The 22,708-nt window shown below is 50.7% G+C and overlaps 1 protein-coding gene across 2 annotated transcripts in view; it reads right to left on the reverse strand.

Annotated features, from left to right (window-relative positions):
* Positions 1–22,708, reverse strand: part of LOC101951025 (class I histocompatibility antigen, F10 alpha chain-like) — a 105,726-nt gene that overhangs the window by 74,600 nt on the left and 8,418 nt on the right. Inside the window, exons 2-4 of one of the 2 annotated variants that reach the window (XM_065576765.1) lie at positions 12,796–13,059; positions 3,103–3,378; positions 1,086–1,358 (exon numbers count right to left, since the gene is read on the reverse strand). In XM_065576765.1, the coding sequence (XP_065432837.1) occupies positions 1,086–1,358; positions 3,103–3,378; positions 12,796–13,059 (813 nt within the window). The remainder of the gene's footprint in view (positions 1–1,085; positions 1,359–3,102; positions 3,379–12,795; positions 13,060–22,708) is intronic. The other variant, XM_065576766.1, reaches the window with a different exon arrangement.

The following is a 22,708-nucleotide window of genomic DNA, read 5'->3' on the forward strand; positions in this document are numbered from 1 at the left end:
GTAGTCAAGGAAAGCCAAGCAATGGTGGGTAAATAGTATAATGGCTAACGGGGTCGGGCTGGAGACTCTTGCCTATATGCTCGGGGTCTTACTGATCGCCACATTTGGGGTCGGGAAGGAATTTTCCTCCAGGGCAGATTGGCTGAGCCTCTGGAGGTTTTTCGCCTTCCTCCGCAGCATGGGGCAGGGATCTCTAGCAGGAGGGTCTCTGCCGATTGCAGTCACTAAAACAGGATTGGGGACTTCAACAGCAGAGTCCAGGGAAGGGGTAGGGACGGTTTTATGGCCTGCAGCATGCAGGGGGTCAGACCAGATGATCATAATGGTCCCTTCTGACCTTAAAGTCTATGAATCTATGAGTCTATGTGTAATAAATTCTTCCAAGACTTTCTTGTGCTAGGGGCACAGGAGACTCTCCCCCCAATGCAGGGCTCTAATCTGTCTCCTCGCTCCATTCCAAGGCCACACCCTCCCTTCCAGCATCACTGCACACAGAAACAAGCTGCTCCCAACATTAAACCTCTATCTCTGGCCACATGGGCAAGAGTGAAGGACCCCCAGAGCTCTGTTTCTGAGAACCTGCTGAAGTTGACAACAGGCTGGAAGCTGAAGCAAGACAAAGTCTGACTGCAAATAAGGGGTAGATTTGAGCTTCCCCTAGGATGTGGTATCTGGAATGGGCATCTCTTTCTGAAAGATCAGCTCTAGTTTGCCCAGAGGCTACCAGGTTGGTCCCTGGTGTGATTCCCTGCCCTGGGCTATGCAGGAGCTCAGACTGCTCTCTTCCAGTCATAATGTCTCATTGTTAATCTTCTCCCTTCAGAGACACTGTATTGCTGGGATGTATCCAACAGCCCCAGGGGCAGCAAACTGGAGAGCAAGACATGAGCCCCAGGCACTGTGGGTCCCAACTCTAGCGCAAGAAGTTGACTGCAGAGGGACAGGGCCAAAGGGGACAGGGCCTCACAGACCCTGAGGAAATTCCAGCTTCAGCCTATAAATTCGAATTAGAATTTTTCCAGGGTTGAGTTTAATGGATTCCCCCTCTCCCACTAGGAAAACAGACAAACACACAAACTCCTTACCCCAGGAGACAGAGAGTGGCTCTAACAGGCTTTCATGCTCCACATGACATGAATAATGGGCTTTGATCTTGGGATCAATCTCCATTGTCACCCAGGTTTGGTAGGTCCCGTCCCCACTGGGTAGGATGCCTTCAGAGTAGGTCTCTTGCTGTCTGCTCTCCCCATTTTTCAGCCAGGTCACGGTGATGTCCCGAGGGTAGAACCCACTGACCTTACAAGAGAGGGTGGTGAGGCCATGAGATGACCTGTCACTCACTCTAGCTGTTGGGCGCACTGGGAAAAAGAAGAAACTGAAGTTAGCTGTTTTCAAGCTCTAATCCAGGCAGCCTTTGCTGGTGCTTTGCAGTGTGAAATTCTGAGACCCCAGCAGTGGGAGAGAACGAGTCCATGAGATGGAATCTCTCTGATGAGAGAGAATCATCATGTTAGAGGATTTCTGTGCCAAATTCACAGCATCAGCAACGGTGATCCCCAAATCCATGTCCCTGACCAGATTCTATGTGTGGAAACCAGAAGCCTCTGCTCCCAGCCACAGTGACACAAGTACCTTAAAAGGCTTCACTAAGCTCCAGATACAGGTGTCACAGATGTCCTTAATCACACGCTACATTTATGCTCATCTCCTATCAGTCCCTGGATAAGAAAGTGTGAAGAATCTTGCCCTGCCCAGGGCTCAAAAAATGAACTAGATAAACTGACCAATTAGAGATGGAAAGGACCATTAAAACAAAAAAATGACACATGGTTGTAAATTGCCCGTCAAACTAGCTAATATTAATTGGCTAATTTCTTGTAGGTTGTTACCAAAACTATTTGCCCCAGTACTATGGATTTCAAAAGGATTTACACATGTTGAAAAATCAGTTTCTCAGCACCTTGGCACTGAAATACACATTACACTGCTGTGTATGGCTTTTTCTTCTTGACATTTGTAAAAATGGCAAAGGACAAGATAATGTTCTGCTGCGGTTTGTGAGAGAAATAAGCAACTAGTATAATTGTTGCAAAAAAATGGATACAAATTTCAAGTAACCTTGAACAGCAAGTGCAAACTGTTTGGGAATGGAAAGATTAGGGTGTGTAATGATGCTAACTAATTTGGAAAATGTGTGTCCATGGTAACAGATAAGGTACATACATCGGTAATAGTGAGTTAACATTTTGAAGCAGACTACGCTGCAGCTGTCCTCCTGAGTCGGAGTGGTAAAGCATTTAACCTCTTCCCTTCTATGTTTGTGCTGATTAATCTTTAACTAAAAAGCTTTGGTAATAAATTTGACTGAGTGTGATTATCTGATGTCTTATTGATAAAAGAATCACGTAATAAGTATGAAAGTGTTGCAGCAAAGGTAGGCCTTGAGGGGAAAAACCTTTAAGGACGAAGGTAGCTTTCTTTCAGATTAGTATGGGGAGGGCAATTCACATGTAGGGGATGGCATGGAAGGAAGCACATAGATGACTGTGGGAGAAGTTTGGACAAAGAGGCAACAAGGACAAAACTACCATCATTGGTGGAACACAGGGGCTGGGGGTAACACAAGTAATATGATGGTACAGACAGTGAATGAGAAAGAATTACATGGTGTTTGAAGCTGGTGTCCATAGAAATGGTGACACTTCCATAATTAAGGCTGAGTGGAGCTTTCTCTCCAGAGTATATTTTTCAGAGTGCTCTAACATGCACACGCACAGGCAGATTGCCTTGATAACACTGCGTCACACCAGGAGAAGAGGTAGAATTTGTGGTGTGAATTTGGGCTCATTTGGTCAAACAGCTCTGGAGATGCAGCCTCTCTACAGTGAGCTGCTTTTAACATTTTCAATTTCTGATCTTTTTTTCCACCAGAGCTTGGGGGGGGAGGGGAAGAAGAAAGAGAGGATTTGTTTCCCCACCCATCCCTGGTGCAAGGTTATCTGAACTGCCCTCTACCCCCCTGTTCCATTTTGGAACTGGGACTGGGGAATAGAGATGCAACTTGTAATGACCTCCTGGGTGGGGCTTGTCCCCCTGCCTTACCTTTCCTCTGTAGAGTCTCCTTCCCATACTCTAGAGAACTCCTTAGCCAGGAAATACATGTCTCCTCCAGGTAGTGTTTCCACTGCTCGTTGTCGCACATTTCAACATCCCATCTCCTCTTGGTGATCTGAGCCCCAATATCTGCTGCTACCCAAGTCATGGTCTCCTTATCGAAGGTAAGAAAGTCTCGTCCATCATATGAATCCTGGTAAAACCCCCGAATGGTGTTGTCTTCCTGGAGATCACAGCCGAATAGCGTCTGGATAATGTGAAACCCTGAAACATAGCTGAGGGTCAGCAGCAGCCTCTCTCTGAAAATCTCACCAAGACCCCACTGCAGGTAGCCCAGTGGTTCTTCTCCTTGTTCCTCCCTCCCCTGAGAAATGGGGTTCTCACTTATGCTGTTGGGTCCTATGCCCTCCCAGCTCCTTTCAGGAGGGAACCCAGACCCGCAGGGGGTGCCCTCTCCATCTGTTGGGTCTTTGTACACTAAAGACCCTCCACTGCAGAGAGCTCACACCCTTCAAGGAGTACCTCACTGTTGCTTGTTCTTGTATGCTCCCTGCAGGGGGTGCAGGGTGGCATGACCCCAAAGGGAGTACTCCGGATATTGCAGGGGTCTATCCCCTCCAGCTCTCTTCTGCTCTCTGAGGATTCCCCCAGTTCTGGTAGTCAGGGTCATTTTAGGGAGTCATTTTTAGAGAGAGTGCAGAGGGTCTGTACCCCACTCTCTCCTGCTCTGGTTGTATTAATTTTGCAGGGTCCTTAGGGTCACTTGGTCCCCCACCTCCTCCATTCACAGTACCCCCATGTCCCTGTGCGGAAGGGGTACAGGAGGTTTGTCCCCCACACTAACCTCTGCTCTGGTTTAATGACCCCACAGAATCCCCAGGGTCACTCTGTTTCCCTGCACTATCTCCCCCGTGCCCCCAACTCAATCTAGGAACAGCAAAGAATCAACTTTGGATGCTTGGCCTCTTTTTCACATGGCCACTGTCTCAAGGTGATTCCCTGTAAGGATCAGGCCATTGATGGCCCTTAGTTCAGCTGGCCACCATTTTCCTACAGCCAGGCTAATCCTCACAACAACGGCCACCATCTCGCACACAACCAAGAGCAGACTCAGTTAATACAGCCACCCCGGGCTCACAGGAGGCAGGGAGGGAGACTCGGGGGGGGAAGGGGGCAGGGGGACGTGGGGATGAGGACAGGAAGGAGAATTTAGGGGACGGAGGGAGGCTGGGGTGAACAGAGAACACTGTGGGGATCACAAGGAAGACTGAAACACGTGGGGAACGGATCAGACCCCTAGCTTGGCAAACAGGGCAGAATGTGGGGGCACAAAAATAACCCAAACAGGGTCCCAAATATTTTCACCCCTCCCCCACCCGGCATTAGATACATCGAGGTAAATGCCTAGATTTTCAGCAATCACTAGTGATTTTGGGTGCCCAACTGAGACCTTTTAAAGGGGCCTGATCAGAAAGTAGGAGCTCCCAGCCTCTGAATATCAGAAACCCAAAAGCCACTAATCACTTCTGGAAAAATTTAGGCCAAGGGATTAAAATACAATTTGGTGTCACAGCCATAGGTGAGAGTCAAGTCCACTAAGCTGTGTCCCTGAACTATGCCCCAGGTTTGGACAAAAACCAGTTACTAATCTTCCTATAATGGTTGTTCTTAGAAATGTGTTGCACATGTCCATTCCACGCTAGGTGTGCATGCCCCGCAGAGTTGCTGGAAATTTTTCCCTCAGAGATACCCCTCAGGTCAGCTCTAGCACCCTCTGGTACCATGCACTTACGTCGCAGTGTGAGGGGACTGGTTGACCCTGCAATTTCTCAGTTCCTTCTTGCTAGCAACTCCAACAGAGGAGTAGGACGGTGGCTCATGGAATGGACGTGTGCAACACATCTCAAAGAACAACAGTTACAGAAAGGTTAGTAACCATTTTTTCTTCTTCAAATGCTTGCACATATCCCTCCCATGTTTGGTGACTCCCAAACAGTACCGTAAGAGATGGGCTCGGAGTTCATGGACACATGGATTACAACACTGTTCAACCAAACCCTGTGTATCTCTAACTTGCTGGGTGATGGCGTAGTTGGAAGAAAAAGTATGTACCGATGCCCAGGTCACTGCTCTGCAAATGTCCTGGATCGGGGCTGGGCCACGAACACCACACATCTGAATGCACAATGTGATCCAGGATGAAATTATCTGAGCCTTTCATCCTATCAGCTACTGTCACAAAGAGCTGTGTGGATTTATGGATCGACTTTCTATATAGTCCTTTCTATATAGAACACTAGGGCGTACCTAACATCCAGAGTATGGAGATGTCATTCCTCCTTATTCTTGTGTGGCTTCAGGAAGTAAATGGGCAGGAAAATAACCTGATTACTATGAAACTGCGAGACTACCTTTGGGAGGAACACAGGGTGGGGGCGACGCTGTACCTTGTCATTAAAGAACACTGTATACCAGGGGTCGGCAACCTATGGCATGCGTGCCAAAGACGGCACGCGAGCCAATTTTTTTTGGCACGCTGCTGCCTGCCGGAGTCCCATTAAAAATCCTGCCCAGCCTGGCCCGGCCCGCTCTTCTCCACCCTCCGCCCCCCACGTGGGGGCAAGGGGCAGAATCTTGGTCCTGCCAGCTCCCCTGCCTCTTCCCGTAAGGTGCAGGGTTCCTGCCCCTCCTCTGCCTCTCCATCCCTGCCGATCAGCTGATGGCCCTTGTGAGGGAGGGAGGGGGTCAGGAAGGAGCAGAGTCAGCGTGCTTGCTACTCCTGGAGGAGGCAGAGAAGAAGCAGGGGCAGGGCAGGGCCTTGGGGAAGGAGGGTGGGTGGAATATGGGCATATCCCCTCCAGCCCCCTGCCCTAACCCCTCCACACACACCCCAGCCTTCTACCCTGATCCCCTCCACACACACCCAGCCCTCTGCCCTGAGGCCTGACCCCCCCACACACACACCCAGCCCTCTGCCCTGAGCCCCGCAGACCCCTCAGGCCCATGCCCTGAGCCCTGTACACCCCTCATACAAACCCAGCCCTCTGCTTAACTCCTTCACCCCCCCCACGACCCCAGCCCTGACTCTGGCACCCCCACACATACCCAACCCCCCCACCCCATGCCCTGACACCTGCACCCCCCTCACATGCCCCCAGCCCTCTGCCCTGACTCTTGCACCCCCCCACATACCCAGTCTCCCACACCCCATGCACCGCCCACATCCTGACGCTTGCACTCCCCACCCTGAACACCAAATGGGAGCTCCTGCACCCCCCCCCCACATTCCCACCTGCACCCCTCGCACCAAATGGAAAATGCACAGGTAAGTGCCCCACACCAAAACCTCCTGCCCCAACCTTGAGCCCCCATTGCCCACTGGGCCAGGCGCTCGGAGGAACCCCCGCAATGGGATCCACCATTGCATAGGGCTGATTGGTGGGGTACTGGTACAAGTCCCTCGGCTGGGTGCAAGATTCAAATTCCAGCTTGGATGATGAGTCATCTTGTGGGGATGAGGGGTGTGTGGAACCTGTGAGCTCCAAGAGATGGTGCTGTGGATCCAGGGATTGGTGCCAAGATGGAGAAGCCTGCTTCGACATAAGCAGAGAGCAAGGGGCCTGGTACCAGACAGGAGCTTGGAGCAACATGCTCCCTTCTGCTTGCCCGCACTGCTGACACCAACTGTTGTACTGCCAGCAATGGTGGTAGCGAACATGCCGTCAAGTCCCTGGCCACAACAAATGCCTCCGGGATGGATGGCACCGCAACCCTGCTGGAGCCTCACTGCCCCTCTGGTGCCAGCGGCTGGTCTGGTACTGGTCTCAACAGAGCCTGTGAACAGGGTGGAGTCGACGGTATTGCCTGCGGAGCAGGGGCAGAGGAGTGGCCAGACACAGGTCACACTCTCCTGCAATCCCCATGCTTGTCCATTCTTAGAGATGCAGAACCTCTCAGACAGCGGCACTGGTGACAGGGAACGGTGCCAAGAGTCCCGTATGGACTCTCTCTGCAGCACCTCTTCGTACCAGCACTGAGGTACACGGTGCCAAGTTTGACTGGCTCGGCACTGAAGAAGGTTTGAGCGCTGCTTCCATCAGGAGGGACTTGAGCCTGGCCTCCCTGTCCTTTTTCATATGTGGACTGAACTGGTGGCAGAGCTGACAGAGATCCGCAATACGAGTCTCATCCAAGCACTTTAGACAGCTAGAGTGCAGGTCGTTCAAAGGCATGGGCTTGCCACAGGAGGCACCGGGTTTGAAGCCTGGAGACCGAGGCATGCCCAGTTTCAGGAGCAGAAGAAACTCTGCTACGAGAGTCCAACTAACTATTTATACCAATCAACTAAAGTCAAAAAGTGAGAAAATAACTGAGGGAAAAAGGGATGTAGTAATGAGAGAGGAGGACTCCTGTCTCATACTGAGAAAGAGGGACGATCAATGAGTTATCTTCACGTCGAATCGTGGAAGTCAACGAATGGCTACACAGTTGGTGTCGGAGAGAAGGCTTTGGATTCTTTGACCATGGGATGGTGTTCCAAGAAGGAGGAGTGCTGGACAGGGACGGGTTCCACCTAACGAACAGAGGGAAGAGCATCTTCACCAGCAGGCTGGCTAACCTAGTGAGGAGGGCTTTAAACTAGGTTCACCGGGGGAAGGAGACCAAAGCCCTGAGGTAAGTGGGGAAATGGGATCCTGGGAAGAAGCACAAGCAGGAGAGCACAAGAGGGGAGGACTCCTGTCTCATACTGAGAAAGAGGGATGATCAATGAGTTATCTTCAGTGCCTATACACAAATACAAGAAGCCTGGGAAACAAGCAGGGAGAACTGGAAGTCCTGGCACAGTCAGGGAACTATGATGCGATTGGAATAACAGAGACTTGGTGGGATAACTCACATGACTGGAGTACTATCATGGATGGATATAAACTGTTCAGGAAGGACAGGCAGGGCAGAAAAGGTGGGGGAGTTGCATTGTATGTAAGAGAGGAGTATGACTGCTCAGAGCTCCGGTATGAAACTGCAGAAAAACCTGAGTGTCTCTAGATAAAGTTGAGAAGTGTGAGCAACAAGGGTGATGTCGTGGTCGGAGTCTGCTATAGACCACCAGACCAGGGGGATGAGGTGGACGAGGCTTTCTTCTGGTAACTAGCAGAAGTTGCTAGATCGCAGGCCCTGGTTCTCATGGGAGATTTTAATCACCCTGATATCTGCTGGGAGAGCAATACAGCGGTGCACAGACAATCCAGGAAGTTTTTGGAAAGTGTAGGGGACAATTTCCTGGTGCAAGTGCTGGAGGAACCAACTAGGGGCAGAGCTTTCCTTGACCTGCTGCTCACAAACAGGGAAGAATTAGTAGGGGAAGCAAAAGTGGATGGGCACCTGGGAGACAGTGACCATGAGATGGTCGAGTTCAGGATCCTGACACAAGGAAGAAAGGAGAGCAGCAGAATACGGACCCTGGACTTCAGAAAAGCAGACTTTGGCTCCCTCAGGGAACAGATGGGCAGGATCCCCTGGGAGAATAACATGAAGGGCAAAGGGGTCCAGGAGAGCTGGCTGTATTTTAAAGAATCCTTATTGCAGTTGCAGGAACAAACCATCCCGATGTGTAGAAAGAATAGTAAATATGGCAGGCGACCAGCTTGGCTAAACAGTGAAATCCTTGATGATCTTAAACGCAAAAAAGAAGCTTACAAGAAGTGGAAGATTGGACAAATGACCAGGGAGGAGTATAAAAATATTGCTCAGGCATGCAGGAGTGAAATCAGGAAGGCCAAATCACACTTGGAGTCGCAGCTAGCAAGAGATGTTAAGAGTAACAAGAAGGGTTTCTTCAGGTATGTTAGCAACAAGAAGAAAGTCAAGGAAAGTGTGGGCCCCTTACTGAATGAGGGAGGCAACCTAGTGACCGAGGATGTGGAAAAAGCTAATGTACTCAATGCTTTTTTTGCCTCTGTCTTCACAAACAAGGTCAGCTCCCAGACTGCTGCACTGGGCAGCACAATATGGGGAGAAGGTGACCAGCCCTCTGTGGAGAAAGAAGTGGTTCGGGACTATTTAGAAAAACTGGACGTGCACAAGTCCATGGGGCCAGATGCGCTGCATCCGAGGGTGCTAAAGGAGTTGGCGGATGAGATTGCAGAGCCATTAGCCATTATTTTTGAAAACTCATGGCGATCGGGGGAGGTCCGGATGACTGGAAAAAGGCTAATGTAGTGCCCATCTTTAAAAAAGGGAAGAAGGAGGATCCGGGGAACTACAGGCCAGTCAGCCTCACCTCAGTGCCTGGAAAAATCATGGAGCAGGTCCTCAAGGAATCAATTATGAAACACTTAGAGGAGAGGAAAGTAATCAGGAACAGTCAGCATGGATTCACCAAGGGGAAGTCGTGCCTGACTAACCTAATTGCCTTCTATGATGAGATAACTGGCTCTGTGGATGAGGGGAAAGCAGTGGATGTGTTATTCCTTGACTTTAGCAAAGCTTTTGATACGGTCTCCCACAGTATTCTTGCTGCCAATTTAAAGAAGTATGGGCTGGATGAATGGACTGTAAGGTGGATAGAAAGCTGGCTCGATTGTCGGGCTCAACGGGTAGTGATCAATGGCTCCATGTCTAGTTGGCAGCCAGTTTCAAGCGGAGTGCCCCAAGGGTCGGTCCTGGGGACGGTTTTGTTTAATATCTTTATTAATGATCTGGAAGATGACGTGGACTGCACTCTCAGCAAGTTTGCTGATGACACTAAACTAGGAGGCGTGGTAGATACACTAGAGGGTAGGGATCGGATACAGAGGGACCTAGACAAATTAGAGGATTGGGCCAAAAGAAACCTGATGAGGTTCAACAAGGACAAGTGCAGAGTCCTGCACTTAGGACGGAAGAATCCCATGCACTGCTACAGACTAGGGACCAAATGGCTAGGTAGCAGTTCTGCAGAAAAGGACCTAGGTGTCACAGTGGATGAGAAGCTGGATATGAGTCAACAGTGTGCTCTTGTTGCCAAGAAGGCTAACGGCATTTTGGGCTGTATAAGTAGGGGCATTGCCAGCAGATCGAGGAACGTGATCGTTCCCCTTTATTCGACATTGGTGAGGCCTCATCTGGAGTACTGTGTCCAGTTTTGGGGCCCACACTACAAGAAGGATGTGGAAAAATTGGAAAGAGTCCAGTGGAGAGCAACAAAAATGATTAGGGGTCTGGAGCGCATGACTTATGAGGAGAGGCTGAGGGAACTGGGATTGTTTAGTCTCCAGAAGAGACGAATGAGGGGGGATTTGATAGCAGCCTACAACTACCTGAAGGGGGCTTCCAAAGAGGATGGAACTCGGCTGTTCTCAATGGTGGCAGATGACAGAACAAGGAGTAATGGTCTCAAGTTGCAGTGGGGGAGGTCTAGGTTGGATTTTAGGAAACACTATTTCACTAGGAGGGTGGTGACGCACTGGAATGCGTTACCTAGGGAGGTGGTGGAGTCTCCTTCCTTGGAGGTTTTTAAGGCCCGGCTTGACAAAGCCCTGGCTGGGATGATTTAGTTGGGAATTGGTCCTGCTTTGAGCAGGGGGTTGGACTAGATGACCTCCCGAGGTCCCTTCCAACCCTGATATTCTATGATTCTATGAACCACTGAGAATCTGGAGAGGTGCGGGGCGGCTGGTCACAGAACACGCAGAGATCCCAAGCCAGGTGCCCAAGAGGAGTGAAGTGGGTCAGGCCTCCCCACCCACCCCTCTTCTCCTCTGTGCTGCACTCCACAGGGATGAGCAGGGTAGGGGCACCGATGGGGTCTCAGAGGGACCAGACCCCGAATTCCCCCATGTGCATGTTGGGGACAGACACAGCTAGAGAGGGGAACACTGTTGGTGGTCAAGATGCAGGACTCAGGACAGTCTCTGTAGAGCAGGCAGCCTCAGGACTGCGAGGATGGGGTAAATGGGGGGGGGGGGAAGGAGGGGACAGTGAGGACAGCACAGTAGCCCCCCAGCACAGGCTTAGGGGCAGGCAAGCGGAGCCCCTCTCTCAGCACTGGGGAGGCCGGTGTCCGTGTGGGCAGGTCAGGTTGCACAGACTCAGTCAGGAGAGGGTTAAACTAGCTACAGAGGGGGTGGGTTGGGGGGAGACACTTGGCAACCCTCCGCCCTGTCGCTTAGTTCTGGGGCAGGGCCGCCAGGAACCCAGGTGTCCAGGACAGGATGGGAATTATTTTTCATTGCTGCTGTCTCAGTGCTGGGAGCCAGGAGGGATGGTGGGTGGGGGGACCAGGAGGGGATGGGGACACTTCTGGGTGAGGACCAATGTGACAGGCCAGTACCACTGACACGGGGAATCAGGGATTTTCACTCACCAGTCCCCTGTCAGGAAGGGCAGAGCAATTACATCAGAGAGACCCTCACCTGCCAGGGACAGTTCAGCAGTGCCAGACACTAAATGCTTATGGATCATCACCGAGCTAAGTGAGACAGCACAATCCGGGGGGCATGGCCAGGTGGCTACAGCCCCGCACACTGGGGACCGAGCAGGAAGATAGGCTCTTTACACATCTATGGATAGTGTGCAGGGGAACCTTCCTGATCCCGGGGGCTCTGAACGGGAGACACGTGCTGGAATTTGTGCTACCAGGAGTAACGAAGCCCGGGAGTCTCTGCACGTTGCAGGGGGCTGATTATCTAACTAACTCTCCAGCCCAAGTCGATGTCAGACCCTCGTCCTGAGGAGTGAAGAGGAATCTGACCTTTGATCAATTCACTCTGGAAATAAGACAAAACGAACAATGAAGGAGGCTCACCGGTGAGCAGCTTCTCCGCAGGGCTGGGGTGAATGGAGCACTGCCTGCTCTTGTGACTTTACTGTGCATCTCATGATAGTGGGTGGTTTTATTAAATCCCCAGGTCCTGGGCTCATGGGATTAGAGGAGAGTCTCAGCTCTCTTTTATTACTGCAGTAACTTCTAGTCCTTCTAGGAGCAGGGAAAACCCTGGAAATTTGTCCCCTAAAGGCTCAAACCAGAGGGCAAATACAAATAAGCTCCAATATTATCCCCAAAATACTCACGACGTTTAAGCCAAACTCAGGATTTTTGGGGCCTGACTCGTGATGTCTGAACACTTGGGGCTGTCGATATTGGGATTCCCCATCACTCAGTGTCTGGGAATTGAGACAAGATGTCTCAGAGCCCTGTTCTAGTTCTAGGGTCTGATAGCGTCACTGTCGTAGCCGGGAGGAACAAACCCTTCTGTGCAGGAATCACTGGGTGCAATCCTCTGGCCTCAGTGACCAGGAGGTCAGACTAGCCAGGTCTGATGGAAACTTCTGGCTTTTGCACCTGGAAAATAACCACACATGAGGGGCAGGGAGTCCCCCAAAAGGCAGCAGAGGCAGCTGCAAGTGGGACTGGTAGCAGAAATATGGGGTGTTTGGGGAGGGGACAGTATGAGAGTCCCACTTTGGAGGGTGTCAAAAAATGTCTTTCACATGGACCCTCCATCCTACAGCCCCCCCCCCGCCCCATGTCCCTTTGTCCCCCACATTCACACTGACTCCAGTGAAAAAATGCCCCTGAGGGCTGTCCCCTCCCTGCATCCCCAACACGCATCCCTGTGTCTCTTCACCTTGTTTACATCAACTGCGCCCCCCCCATCCCATGTCCACGCGTCCCTAGGTTGGGTCGTGTCCTTCACTCACCCTTGCTCCTCTTGTAAAGCTGACCCAGGGTGTTCAGACTCACGTTGTACCATTGCTGGTAGCGCTGTCCCCACCAGGTCATCTCATCCCAGAACTCCGGACCCTCGTTTTGCGCCATCCACACTGTGCGAGGCTCCGCCCTCTGCATCCCGCTTGTGTAGACATAGGTGACCTGATCGTCCACGTACACAGCACGGCTGTACCAGGGCCGCCCCTGGCCAGGCTCCGACATCACCATGTCCAATACGCGCCTGGAGTGCAGGCCTGAGGGGGGGAGATTGGGGGAGGGGGGAGTCAGACCCAACCAGACCCTACCAGGGAACCTCTGACAATATGTGAGAGGGGGCGCCAGCCCTCAGGAGTGCTCTTGTGGGAAGGAGACCCAGGGAAGGCCTCACAGAATGGCCTGACTGGGGAGAAAGAGATGGTGGGGTAGAAGGAGAAAGGGAGGCAGGGCTGGAGGGGGAGTGAGGAGGGGAAGGGGTGGGGAGGTACAGGGGGGCTGGAGCATGTGTGAGGAGTAGGGGAGCATATGGGGAGAGTGTATTGGGGGTACAGGGGAGTGTGAAGAAGGAAAGGCGGCCCAGGAGGAGGGGCAGGGCTGGAGTGTGGTGTGGGGAAAAGGAAGGAGGTGTTAGGGGAGAGGGTGGGGCAGGAGGACTGGGAACAGGAGATGCAGGAGCTGAAGCTGGGGAAGTCAAGGTGGGCAGAGGGATGTGTCCAAGCTACAGGTGGGAGTCAGGACACCAGCTGTGCACACAATTTACTATAATTTATTCAGAACATAAGAACGGCCAGACTGGGTCAGACCAAAGGCCCATTTAGCCCAGTCTCCTGTTTTCCGACGGTGGCCAATGCCAGGTGACCCACAGGGAATGAACAGAACAGGAATCATCAAGTGATCCATCCCGTCGCCCATTCCCAGCTTCTGGCAAACAGAGGCTAAGGACACCATCCCTGCCCATCCCGGCTAACAGCCACTGATGGACCTATCCTCCATTAACTTAGCTAGTTCTTTTTTGAATCATGTTATAGTCTTGACCTTCACAACATCCTCTGGCAAGGAGTTCCATGGGTTGACTGTGTATTGTGTGCAGAAAACTTCCTTTTGTTTGTTTTAGACCTGCTGCCTATTAATTTCCTTGGGTGACCCCTAGTTCTTGTGTTACGTGAAGGGATAAATAACACTTCGGTATTCACTTTCTCCATACCAGTCATGAAGAAGACTATGATTTTGTCATGGATAGTTTTAGTAAAAGTCCTGGACAGGTCACAGCAACAAAGAAAAGCTCACAGAAGCCCGTGACCTATCTGTGACTTTTACTAAAAATATCCATGGCAAAATGGGGAGCTCAGCTGCGAGACCCACACACCACCTGCAGGGGTGAGGCAACTGTGGGCCACTCAGAGCTCCGAGGTCCCCCTGCCGCCCACGGCAACTGGGAGCGGTTGGTCCCCCCACAGCCCACGGAGCCCCCCCACCACTCCCGGCTGCTACAGGTGGCAGGGGGACCACACAGCTTCCAGCTGCCATGGGCTGAAGTCATGGAGTTTGCTGGAAGTCACAGATTCCATGACTTCCGCAACCTCTGTGAAAAAAACATAGCCTTAGTCTTGATTTTATAGACTTTCATCATAACCCCCTTAGTTGTGTCTTTTCCAAGCTGAAAAGTTCCAATCTTATTACTCTCTCCTCATGTAGCAGCCATTCCAAACCCCTAATTATTTTTGTTGCCTTTTTCTGTACCTTTTCCAATTCCAATATCTCTTTTTTCAGATGGGATGACTATATCTGCATGCAGTATTCAAGATATGGGCGTACCATGGATTTATATAGAGGCAATATGATATTTTCTGTCTTATTATCAATCCCTTTCCTAATGATTCCCAACATTCTGTTAGCTTGTTTGATTGCCACTGCACATTATAAAAACGAGGAGTCCTGTGGCACCTTAAAAACTAACGCATTTATTTGAGCATAAGCTTTCATGTATGCATCTGACGAAGTGGGTTCCAGCCCACGAAAGCTTTTGCCCAAATAAATTTGTTAGTCTTTAAGGTGCCACGGGACTCCTCGTTGTTTTTGCTGAAACAAACTAACACGGCTACCCCGCCCCCACCCCCCGAAACTGCACATTGAGTGGATGATTTCAGAGAACTATCCACAATGACTCCAAGATCTCTTTCTTGAGTGGTAACAGCTAATTTAGACCCCATCACTTTACATGTATAGCTGGGATTATGTTTTCCAAATGCATTACTCTGCATTTATCCACACTGAATTTCACCTACCATTTTGTTGCCCAGTCACCCAGTTTTGTAAGCTCATAGAATCATAGAAGATTAGGGTTGGAAGAGACCTCAGGAGGTCATCTAATCCAATGCCCTGCTTAAAAAAGGACTAACCCCAACTAAATCATCCCAGGCAGGGCTTTGTCTAGACTGGCCTTAAAAACCTCTAAGGATGGAGATTCCACCAGCTCCCTGGTAACCCATTCCAGTGCTTCACCACCCTCCTAGTGAAATAGTGTTTCCTAATATCCAATGTAAACCTCCCCCACCGCAACTTGAGACCATTGCTCCTTGTTCTGTTATCTGCCACCACTGAGAACAGCTGAGCGCCATCATCTTTGGAACCCCAGTGCAGGTAGTTGAAGGCTGCTATCAAATCCCCCCTCTCTCCTCTCTTCTGCAGACAAAACAAGCCCAGTTCCCTCAGCCTCTCCTCCTAAGTCATGTGCCCCATGCCCCTAATCCTTTTCGTTGCCCTCCATCAGAGTCTTTCCAATTTGTCCACATCCTTTCTGTAGTGTGGGGCCCAAAGATGGACACAATACTCCAGATGTGGCCTCACCAGTGCCGAATAGAGGGGAATAAGCACTTCCCTCGATCTGCTAGCAATGCTCCTACTAATGCAGCCCAATATGCCATTGGCCTTCTTGGCAACAAGGGCACACTGCTGACTCATACCCAGCTTCTTGTCCACTGTAATCCCCTTTGTGACTCTTCACAGTCTGCTTTGGACTTGACTTATTCATGCTGTGGCTGCACCCCAGATCCCTGTAGGGATCGGGCCCCGTTGTGCCAGTCGCTGCACAGGCCCTGCCCCACAGAGTTCACAGGCTGATCCCCCATCCCTATAGATCCACAGGCAGGATCAGGGCCAAAGGGGGTGGGTAAGGACAACAGCTCCCAAAGGGCCTGATGATGTGGAGACTGAATCCCTGATCCCTTCACCCATGTGAGCATCCCACTGATGTCAGACACGGCTCAGGAGAGTTACACACACGTCTGGGGGGTCAGGACCGGGGAGGTGGGGGTCAGGCTGACGCAGACTGGTGACTTATGTGGTCCCATTAGTTCCTCAGTGTCTCAGGGGTTATTTAGTCTCAGATCCTGCAGACTCGCAATGTGGACCCTCACTCACTCGCACAGCCTCCCTGTAGCCTTCCCTCACCTCAGTAATGTGACACGCAGCGTTTGCAGGATCGGGGCCTCGTTCCCTAGTTCCTAATGGCCAGTTACAAACCAGAGTCCCGCCGTGCTGGGCGCTGGACACACACAAGAGGCACAGCCCTGCCCTGGCTTATGTATGAGCTGAAGAACAGACGGATCTAATGGAGACAGAGCTCTCCCCTTTTCTTCCCCTCAGCTCCTCTGGCTGCCGAACGCCCTGCGTCCCTCCTTCAAGCACTAGCAACTGTTCATTTCACTCCCCTTCAGTCACAATCAGATGGCCTGATCCGGCGAGCAGGGCTACTGACGCTGCTCATCCCTGGCTAACTAATTAAAGAGTCAGTGGAGCAGAGGGACTGGACCTGGGGTCTCCCATCTCCTGGTTGAAGGCTCCAACCACCCGGCTACAGAGCCGTTCTCACGCTCCTGCTCTCTGGCCCAGTTCTAGTTCTCCCCAGAGGAACAGCTCCCACAGGAGCGATGGAGGGGGCCCCACAACAGAGTGCCTCACAGCTCAGGGACTAGGGCACCCTGGGAGGTGGCAGAGCCCTGCTCAAATCCTGTCTCCCCCGCACGCAAAGGGGGCCTGGAACCAGGAGTCTCCCACACCACAGGTGATGCCCAAACTACTCAGCTCCTCCCACACTGTTGTGTGAGCTCATGTGCGGGTCCGATCCCGCAAGCAGCCTGAGCACACCCACCGCATCGGGCCCCCAGAGGAGTTAGGTGGAGGACACCTGTCATCCCTCGGTCCATGCATTGCTCTGGGACTCAGGTGTCCAGGCACCTAGCTTGTCAGCGTTTGCAGCACCCATAGGTGCTGGTCCTAACGATGGTGCACCACCTGGCTGGGCGTGGTTGGCATTAGATGAAGGGGTTACAGTTTGGTTCAGTGGCTCTCAGCCCCCCAATACACTCATTGTCCCAGGAGCGCCCCTGGCAGCACCTGGCACAAGGGGGCCAGGACACCCCCCACCCCAGTCTCTATAGCAACGTCACTGTTCGATGTCAGTGACCACTCATTGCTGGGGGGAGGGGACCGCGGTGTGGTTATCCCGACACCTCTGAACGCAGAGCCCAAAACTGCCCCCTCAACACTCAGCTTCCCCCTTCCAGGGCCGGATTAACCTTTTGTGGGCCACGGCGCCAAACATATTTGTGGGCCCCCATGTAGACATTGTGGACTCTGAGTGTGGGCCTGGTGTGGCAGTGCCACTGGTGCCATAGTATACCCAGTACTGAATCTCAGAGACATTTTTCATTTTGATCACACACCTCTACAGGACGATACGCATTGCCATACACAGCTCCCTCAGCCCCCAGTTCTTCTCATTGAGCTGTACCCACGTGGGTTTCCCAGTGTCCACAGTGAGCAGAACTTCCATAGTGATCAGGGGAAATTCCCCACAGATTTATCTCCTTCCTCATTCAGACCTTCTCTAGCCATGTCTCCAGTACCCGCTATGTCACCCGTCACTGGATGTGGTCCTAGTCTCCGCTCAGAGTTCCAGCCAGCAGATACCTGATCAATTCCCACAAATCCCTCCCTCAGCCCCCATCCCTCCATGTGAGCAAGCCACTTGCAAACACCATTTCCCCAACGTGAGGACTTAGGCTGGTGTCTTCAGATTCCCAAGGGCTTTCTCCCTTTGCTCCCATCAACATGCTAGTCTACTCTCTGATCACCACCACCTCTCCCCAGGCTTGTTTCCTTTCTACTTTGGACATGCTCCCCAACCAGCTGGAGCTATTCTCCCGCTGCAAGCCTGACCTGCTTCCTCTTTCCCTGCACCCCTTGACATTCCTTTCTACTGGTGTCCTCTGTTCCTTGAGGTTAACTCCAGTTTCTTTATCTGTTCCTAGCTTAATGGCCCCCAGTAGTCACAGAGCCACCTGCAGCTTCTCTGGTTATAGCCTTGGGGCCAAATGCCAGTCTTAGATAGCTGCTGCTACTAGCCGAGGGAGGGGTGGCAATTCCAAGGCTGAGCATGCTTGAATCTTGCAACGGCAGCACTATGGACTCCAAATCCTCAGCGCTGGCCCTAGGCATCTGCAGACTCTGCAGTTAGGCACTTCCCTCCTCTAGGCCATGGCTTTAAGTACCTGAGATGCCCATCACCTGCAGCAGAGGCCACCAATTCCCACACACTCCTCAGCTAGCACATAGTCGTGCAGAAAGTGCAGCCTGAATGATTTTGGAGGCTGGGATGGCAGGAGGTACTCATCCCTGAGCAGCAGCTCTGCAATAAGCTTACATGCCCCCCTCTCCGCTGTGAGACCAAGACCCTGTGAAGACAGTGGAGTTACCCTGTGTATAACCAGTTCTGTCCAAAGCCTCTTGAAGTGAGTGGGAGTCTTTTCATTGTCTTTAATGGGCTGCATATAGACGCAAAGGACCCCATTCTAGACTCTAGGAGCAAAGTGCATTCTATGCGGCACTGGTTTACTACTGTAACAGGAAGGTCTCACATTACCTAGTGAATAAGCAACACCTCCTACAGCACCTAATGTTTTCTGAGAGGCTTCCCACACAATTACTAAATGTCAACCGGCTTCGCTTACAAGGGCTGAAAATATCAGGTAGTATGGTCACAAAAGCAAGGCACTTCTGAATTCAGTAAGAATTTTGGATGTGCACAGAACACAGACAGGACTGCTGTGAAGTGGAACAATTGTCAGCTTGTGTGGTTGGAGGATATCTGGATCCATATTATAAGACTGTCCTACAAATGAAGAAAAGTTGAGGTGCCTTTATTATTATTTTGTTCCACTCTTCGTTTCTACTGGGGATTTGCAAATGCAATATTACTGTCTTCCTTTTAAACAAACAAAACTAAAAAAAAAAATGGTAATGGCTGTTGAAAGGAGCAATTCCAGTCCTAGTTAGCACTGAGAAGACCCCAGCATTTGTTGCTCAATTTTATCGTACTTTTTCTACAGCAAATTACAGTGGATCAGTATATTTGATTTGGGAGAAATGAAATAACAGCTGTCCAAATTGAGCTTGACACTCCTGAATTTTGAGTGTGTTCAAATCTGGAAGGCAGGTGCTAGAGTCCCTTCCTGAATATTGGATAAAGCTGGAAGGGAAAAGTCAATTTCTGCTTCCATGGCTCAGAAGGGGAAATCTTCCTGCATGCCTGGTACTGTACATAAAGCTGCCCAGGTCCTCTAGTAGAGCTTCCCCTCCCTTACTTTTCATTTTAACTTCTAGTGGCGTCCACATACCTCCCTTGCTAGGCTTCAGATAGAGAGGGGCACTGTCCATTCATTCTACCCAGTTCCTTCTTTGCGGGCTGCCAGGTGAGGTCACACCTAATCCAGTCTGGGGAAGTCTTCTGAGGGTGCTATCTGGGCCAAAGCCTTCTACTCCTGGGGCACACTTATTCCCCATTCACAGTGCCATCCTCTTCTAGCAGCCAAGCTCTCAGCTTCCCCACTCCCTCCCCCTCCCTTTCCTGTTGATAGCGGCCAAGGGAATGCTAGGAAATGTAGCTCCTTCCCTGCTCCAGGGCTGGCTCTCTAGGCAGGGAGCTGGCCAAGGAACTACAGCTACCAGGGCCCCTTGGGTTCTCAGCTCCCAGGCTGGATCCTGGTGCGGGGGCTCTGGGGCACTGCGAGAGGGGAGGAAGCGAGTATTATAAGCCCCCTTCTGAGCTTGGGCCAGGTGTGATGACACGTATAGAAACCCTCCCGTTTTGCAACTGGGTGCGGTTTCTGCCAGCAACGTGACCATCTGGGCTACTTGCTACCGCCTGGTCCATGGGATTGCGAATCAGGAGGGATGGGGTTTGTGGTCGAAAACACTCATGATCTGCTTCCTCCTGGCTATTGTGACAAATTGATCTATTGGACGGTTGAGGCGCACTGTTTCACTTTTTTGTGTGTGAATCCGTGAAAAGGGAGGTGTCATAACTATAAAGGGAAGGGCAACAGTCCTCCTGTGTACAATACCTATAAAATCCCTCCTGGCCAGAGACTCCAAAATCCTTTTACCTGTAAAGGGTTAAGAAGCTCAGGTAACCTGGCTGACACCTGACCCAAAGGACCAATAAGGGGACAAGATACTTTCAAATCTTGGTGGGGGGAAGGCTTTTGTTTGTGCTCTTTGTTTTTGGGGAGAGTTCACTCTTGGAACTAAGAGGGTCCAGACATCAATCCAGGCTCTCCAAATCTTTCTGAACAAGTCTCTCATATTTCAAACTTGTAAGTAAATAGCCAGGCAAGGCGTGTTAGTTTTATCTTTGTTTTCTCAACTTGTAAATGTACCTTTTACTAGGGTGTTTACCTCTGTTTGCTGTAACTTTGAACCTAAGGCTAGAGGGGGGTCCTCTGGGCTCTTTAAGTTTGATTACCCTGTAAAGTTATTTTCCATAGTGATTTTACAGAGATGATTTTTACTTTTTTCTTTAATTAAAAGCCTTCTTATTAAGAACCTGATTGATTTCCCCTGTTTTTTAGATCCAAGGGGGTTGGATCTTAATCCACCAGGAGTTGGTGGGAGAGAGAAGGGGGGGATGGCTAATTTCTCTTTGTTTTAAGATCCAAGGGGTTTTGATCTGTATTCACCAGGGAATTGGTGAAGAGTCTCTCAAGGTTACCCAGGGAAGGGAATTAGCACATTGGGAGTGGTGGCAGTGGACCAGATCTAAGCTGGTAGTTAAGCTTAGAAGTTTTCATGCAGGCCCCCACATCTGTACCCTAAAGTTCAGAGTGGGGAAGGAGCCTTGACATGGTGGCAGAGTGGTGGGATCATTTTAAACCAAAAGCCAGTAAGATTTTTTTTCTCCTTTCTAGCTGCTTGGAAAGCAGAGCTGAAGGTAGATGCATATCTGATCTCTCCTTGCCTGAAGGCAGAGGTGTTAAGTTTTTTAACAAGGATCTTTGTTAAGAGAAGGGTTCAAGCAGTGAGCAAACAGCTGGCAAAAGGAATTTACAAGCTGAATTGTTTTTTCTTTCTTTCTACCTCTCAGGGATAGCTAGTTAGAAAGTCTCTGTTAACTACGCAGCCCTGAGCTGAGTGCATCCCAGTTTCAGTGAACTGCAGAGGGGGTGTGACCCAGCCCAACAAAGCAGGAAAATGAGTACCAGTGACACCGCTACTAAACTAGAGCTGGCCAGACTAGAAGCAGAAGAAAATGAAAGGAAACATCAGAGACTGCTCCAATTAAAAAAACTCGAGAAAGAAGCTGATGAGAGAGCTATGGAGCAGAGAGAAAAAGAGATGGAGGAGAGAGAAAGAGAGAGGAAGCATGACCTGGAATTAGCAAGGGCTAGGCAGAATAATCCAGCCAACCCTAGCAACCCCTCTCCAGGTACCGCTTCCCATTCCAGAAAATTCCCCACCTACAAGGCAGGCGATGATACTGAGGCCTTCTTAGAAAATTTTGAAAGGGCCTGCCTGAGTTACAGCATCACTACAGACCAGTACATGGTAGAGCTGAGGCCGCAGCTCAGTGGACCCTTAGCAGAGGTGGCGGCTGAAATGCCTAAGGAACACATGAACAGTTATGAACTTTTTTAAAACAAGGCCAGAATCAGAATAGGGTTAACACCCGAGCATGCCCGTCGGCGGTTCAGAGCCCTAAAGTGGAAACCAGACGTGTCATTTACCCGACATGCCTACCACATTGAAAAAAAGAATAGTAAATATGGCAGGCGACCAACTTGGCTAAACAGTGAAATCCTTGCTGATCTTAAACGCAAAAAAAAAGCTTACAAGAAGTGGAAGATTGGACAAATGACCAGGGAGGAGTATAAAAATATTGCTCAGGCACGCAGGAGTGAAATCAGGAAGGCCAAATCACACTTGGAGTTGCAGCTAGCAAGAGATGTTAAGAGTAACAAGAAGGGTTTCTTCAGGTATGTTAGCAACAAGAAGAAAGTCAAGGAAAGTGTGGGCCCCTTACTGAATGAGGGAGGCAACCTAGTGACCGAGGATGTGGAAAAAGCTAATGTACTCAATTATTTTTTTGCCTCTGTCTTCACAAACAAGGTCAGCTCCCAGACTGCTGCACTGGGCAGCACAATATGGGGAGAAGGTGACCAGCCCTCTGTGGAGAAAGAAGTGGTTCGGGACTATTTAGAAAAACTGGACGTGCACAAGTCCATGGGGCCAGATGCGCTGCATCCGAGGGTGCTAAAGGAGTTGGCGGATGAGATTGCAGAGCCATTAGCCATTATTTTTGAAAACTCATGGCGATCGGGGGAGGTCCCGGATGACTGGAAAAAGGCTAATGTAGTTCCCATCTTTAAAAAAGGGAAGGAGGAGGATCCGGGGAACTACAGGCCAGTCAGCCTCACCTCAGTCCCTGGAAAAATCATGGAGCAGGTCCTCAAGGAATCAATTATGAAACACTTAGAGGAGAGGAAAGTGATGAGGAACAGTCAGCATGGATTCACCAAGGGGAAGTCATGCCTGACTAACCTAATTGCCTTCTATGATGAGATAACTGGC

The sequence above is a fragment of the Chrysemys picta genome, chromosome 23 (assembly GCF_011386835.1).
Source record: "Chrysemys picta bellii isolate R12L10 chromosome 23, ASM1138683v2, whole genome shotgun sequence".
In the NCBI taxonomy this organism is placed as follows: domain Eukaryota; kingdom Metazoa; phylum Chordata; order Testudines; family Emydidae; genus Chrysemys; species Chrysemys picta.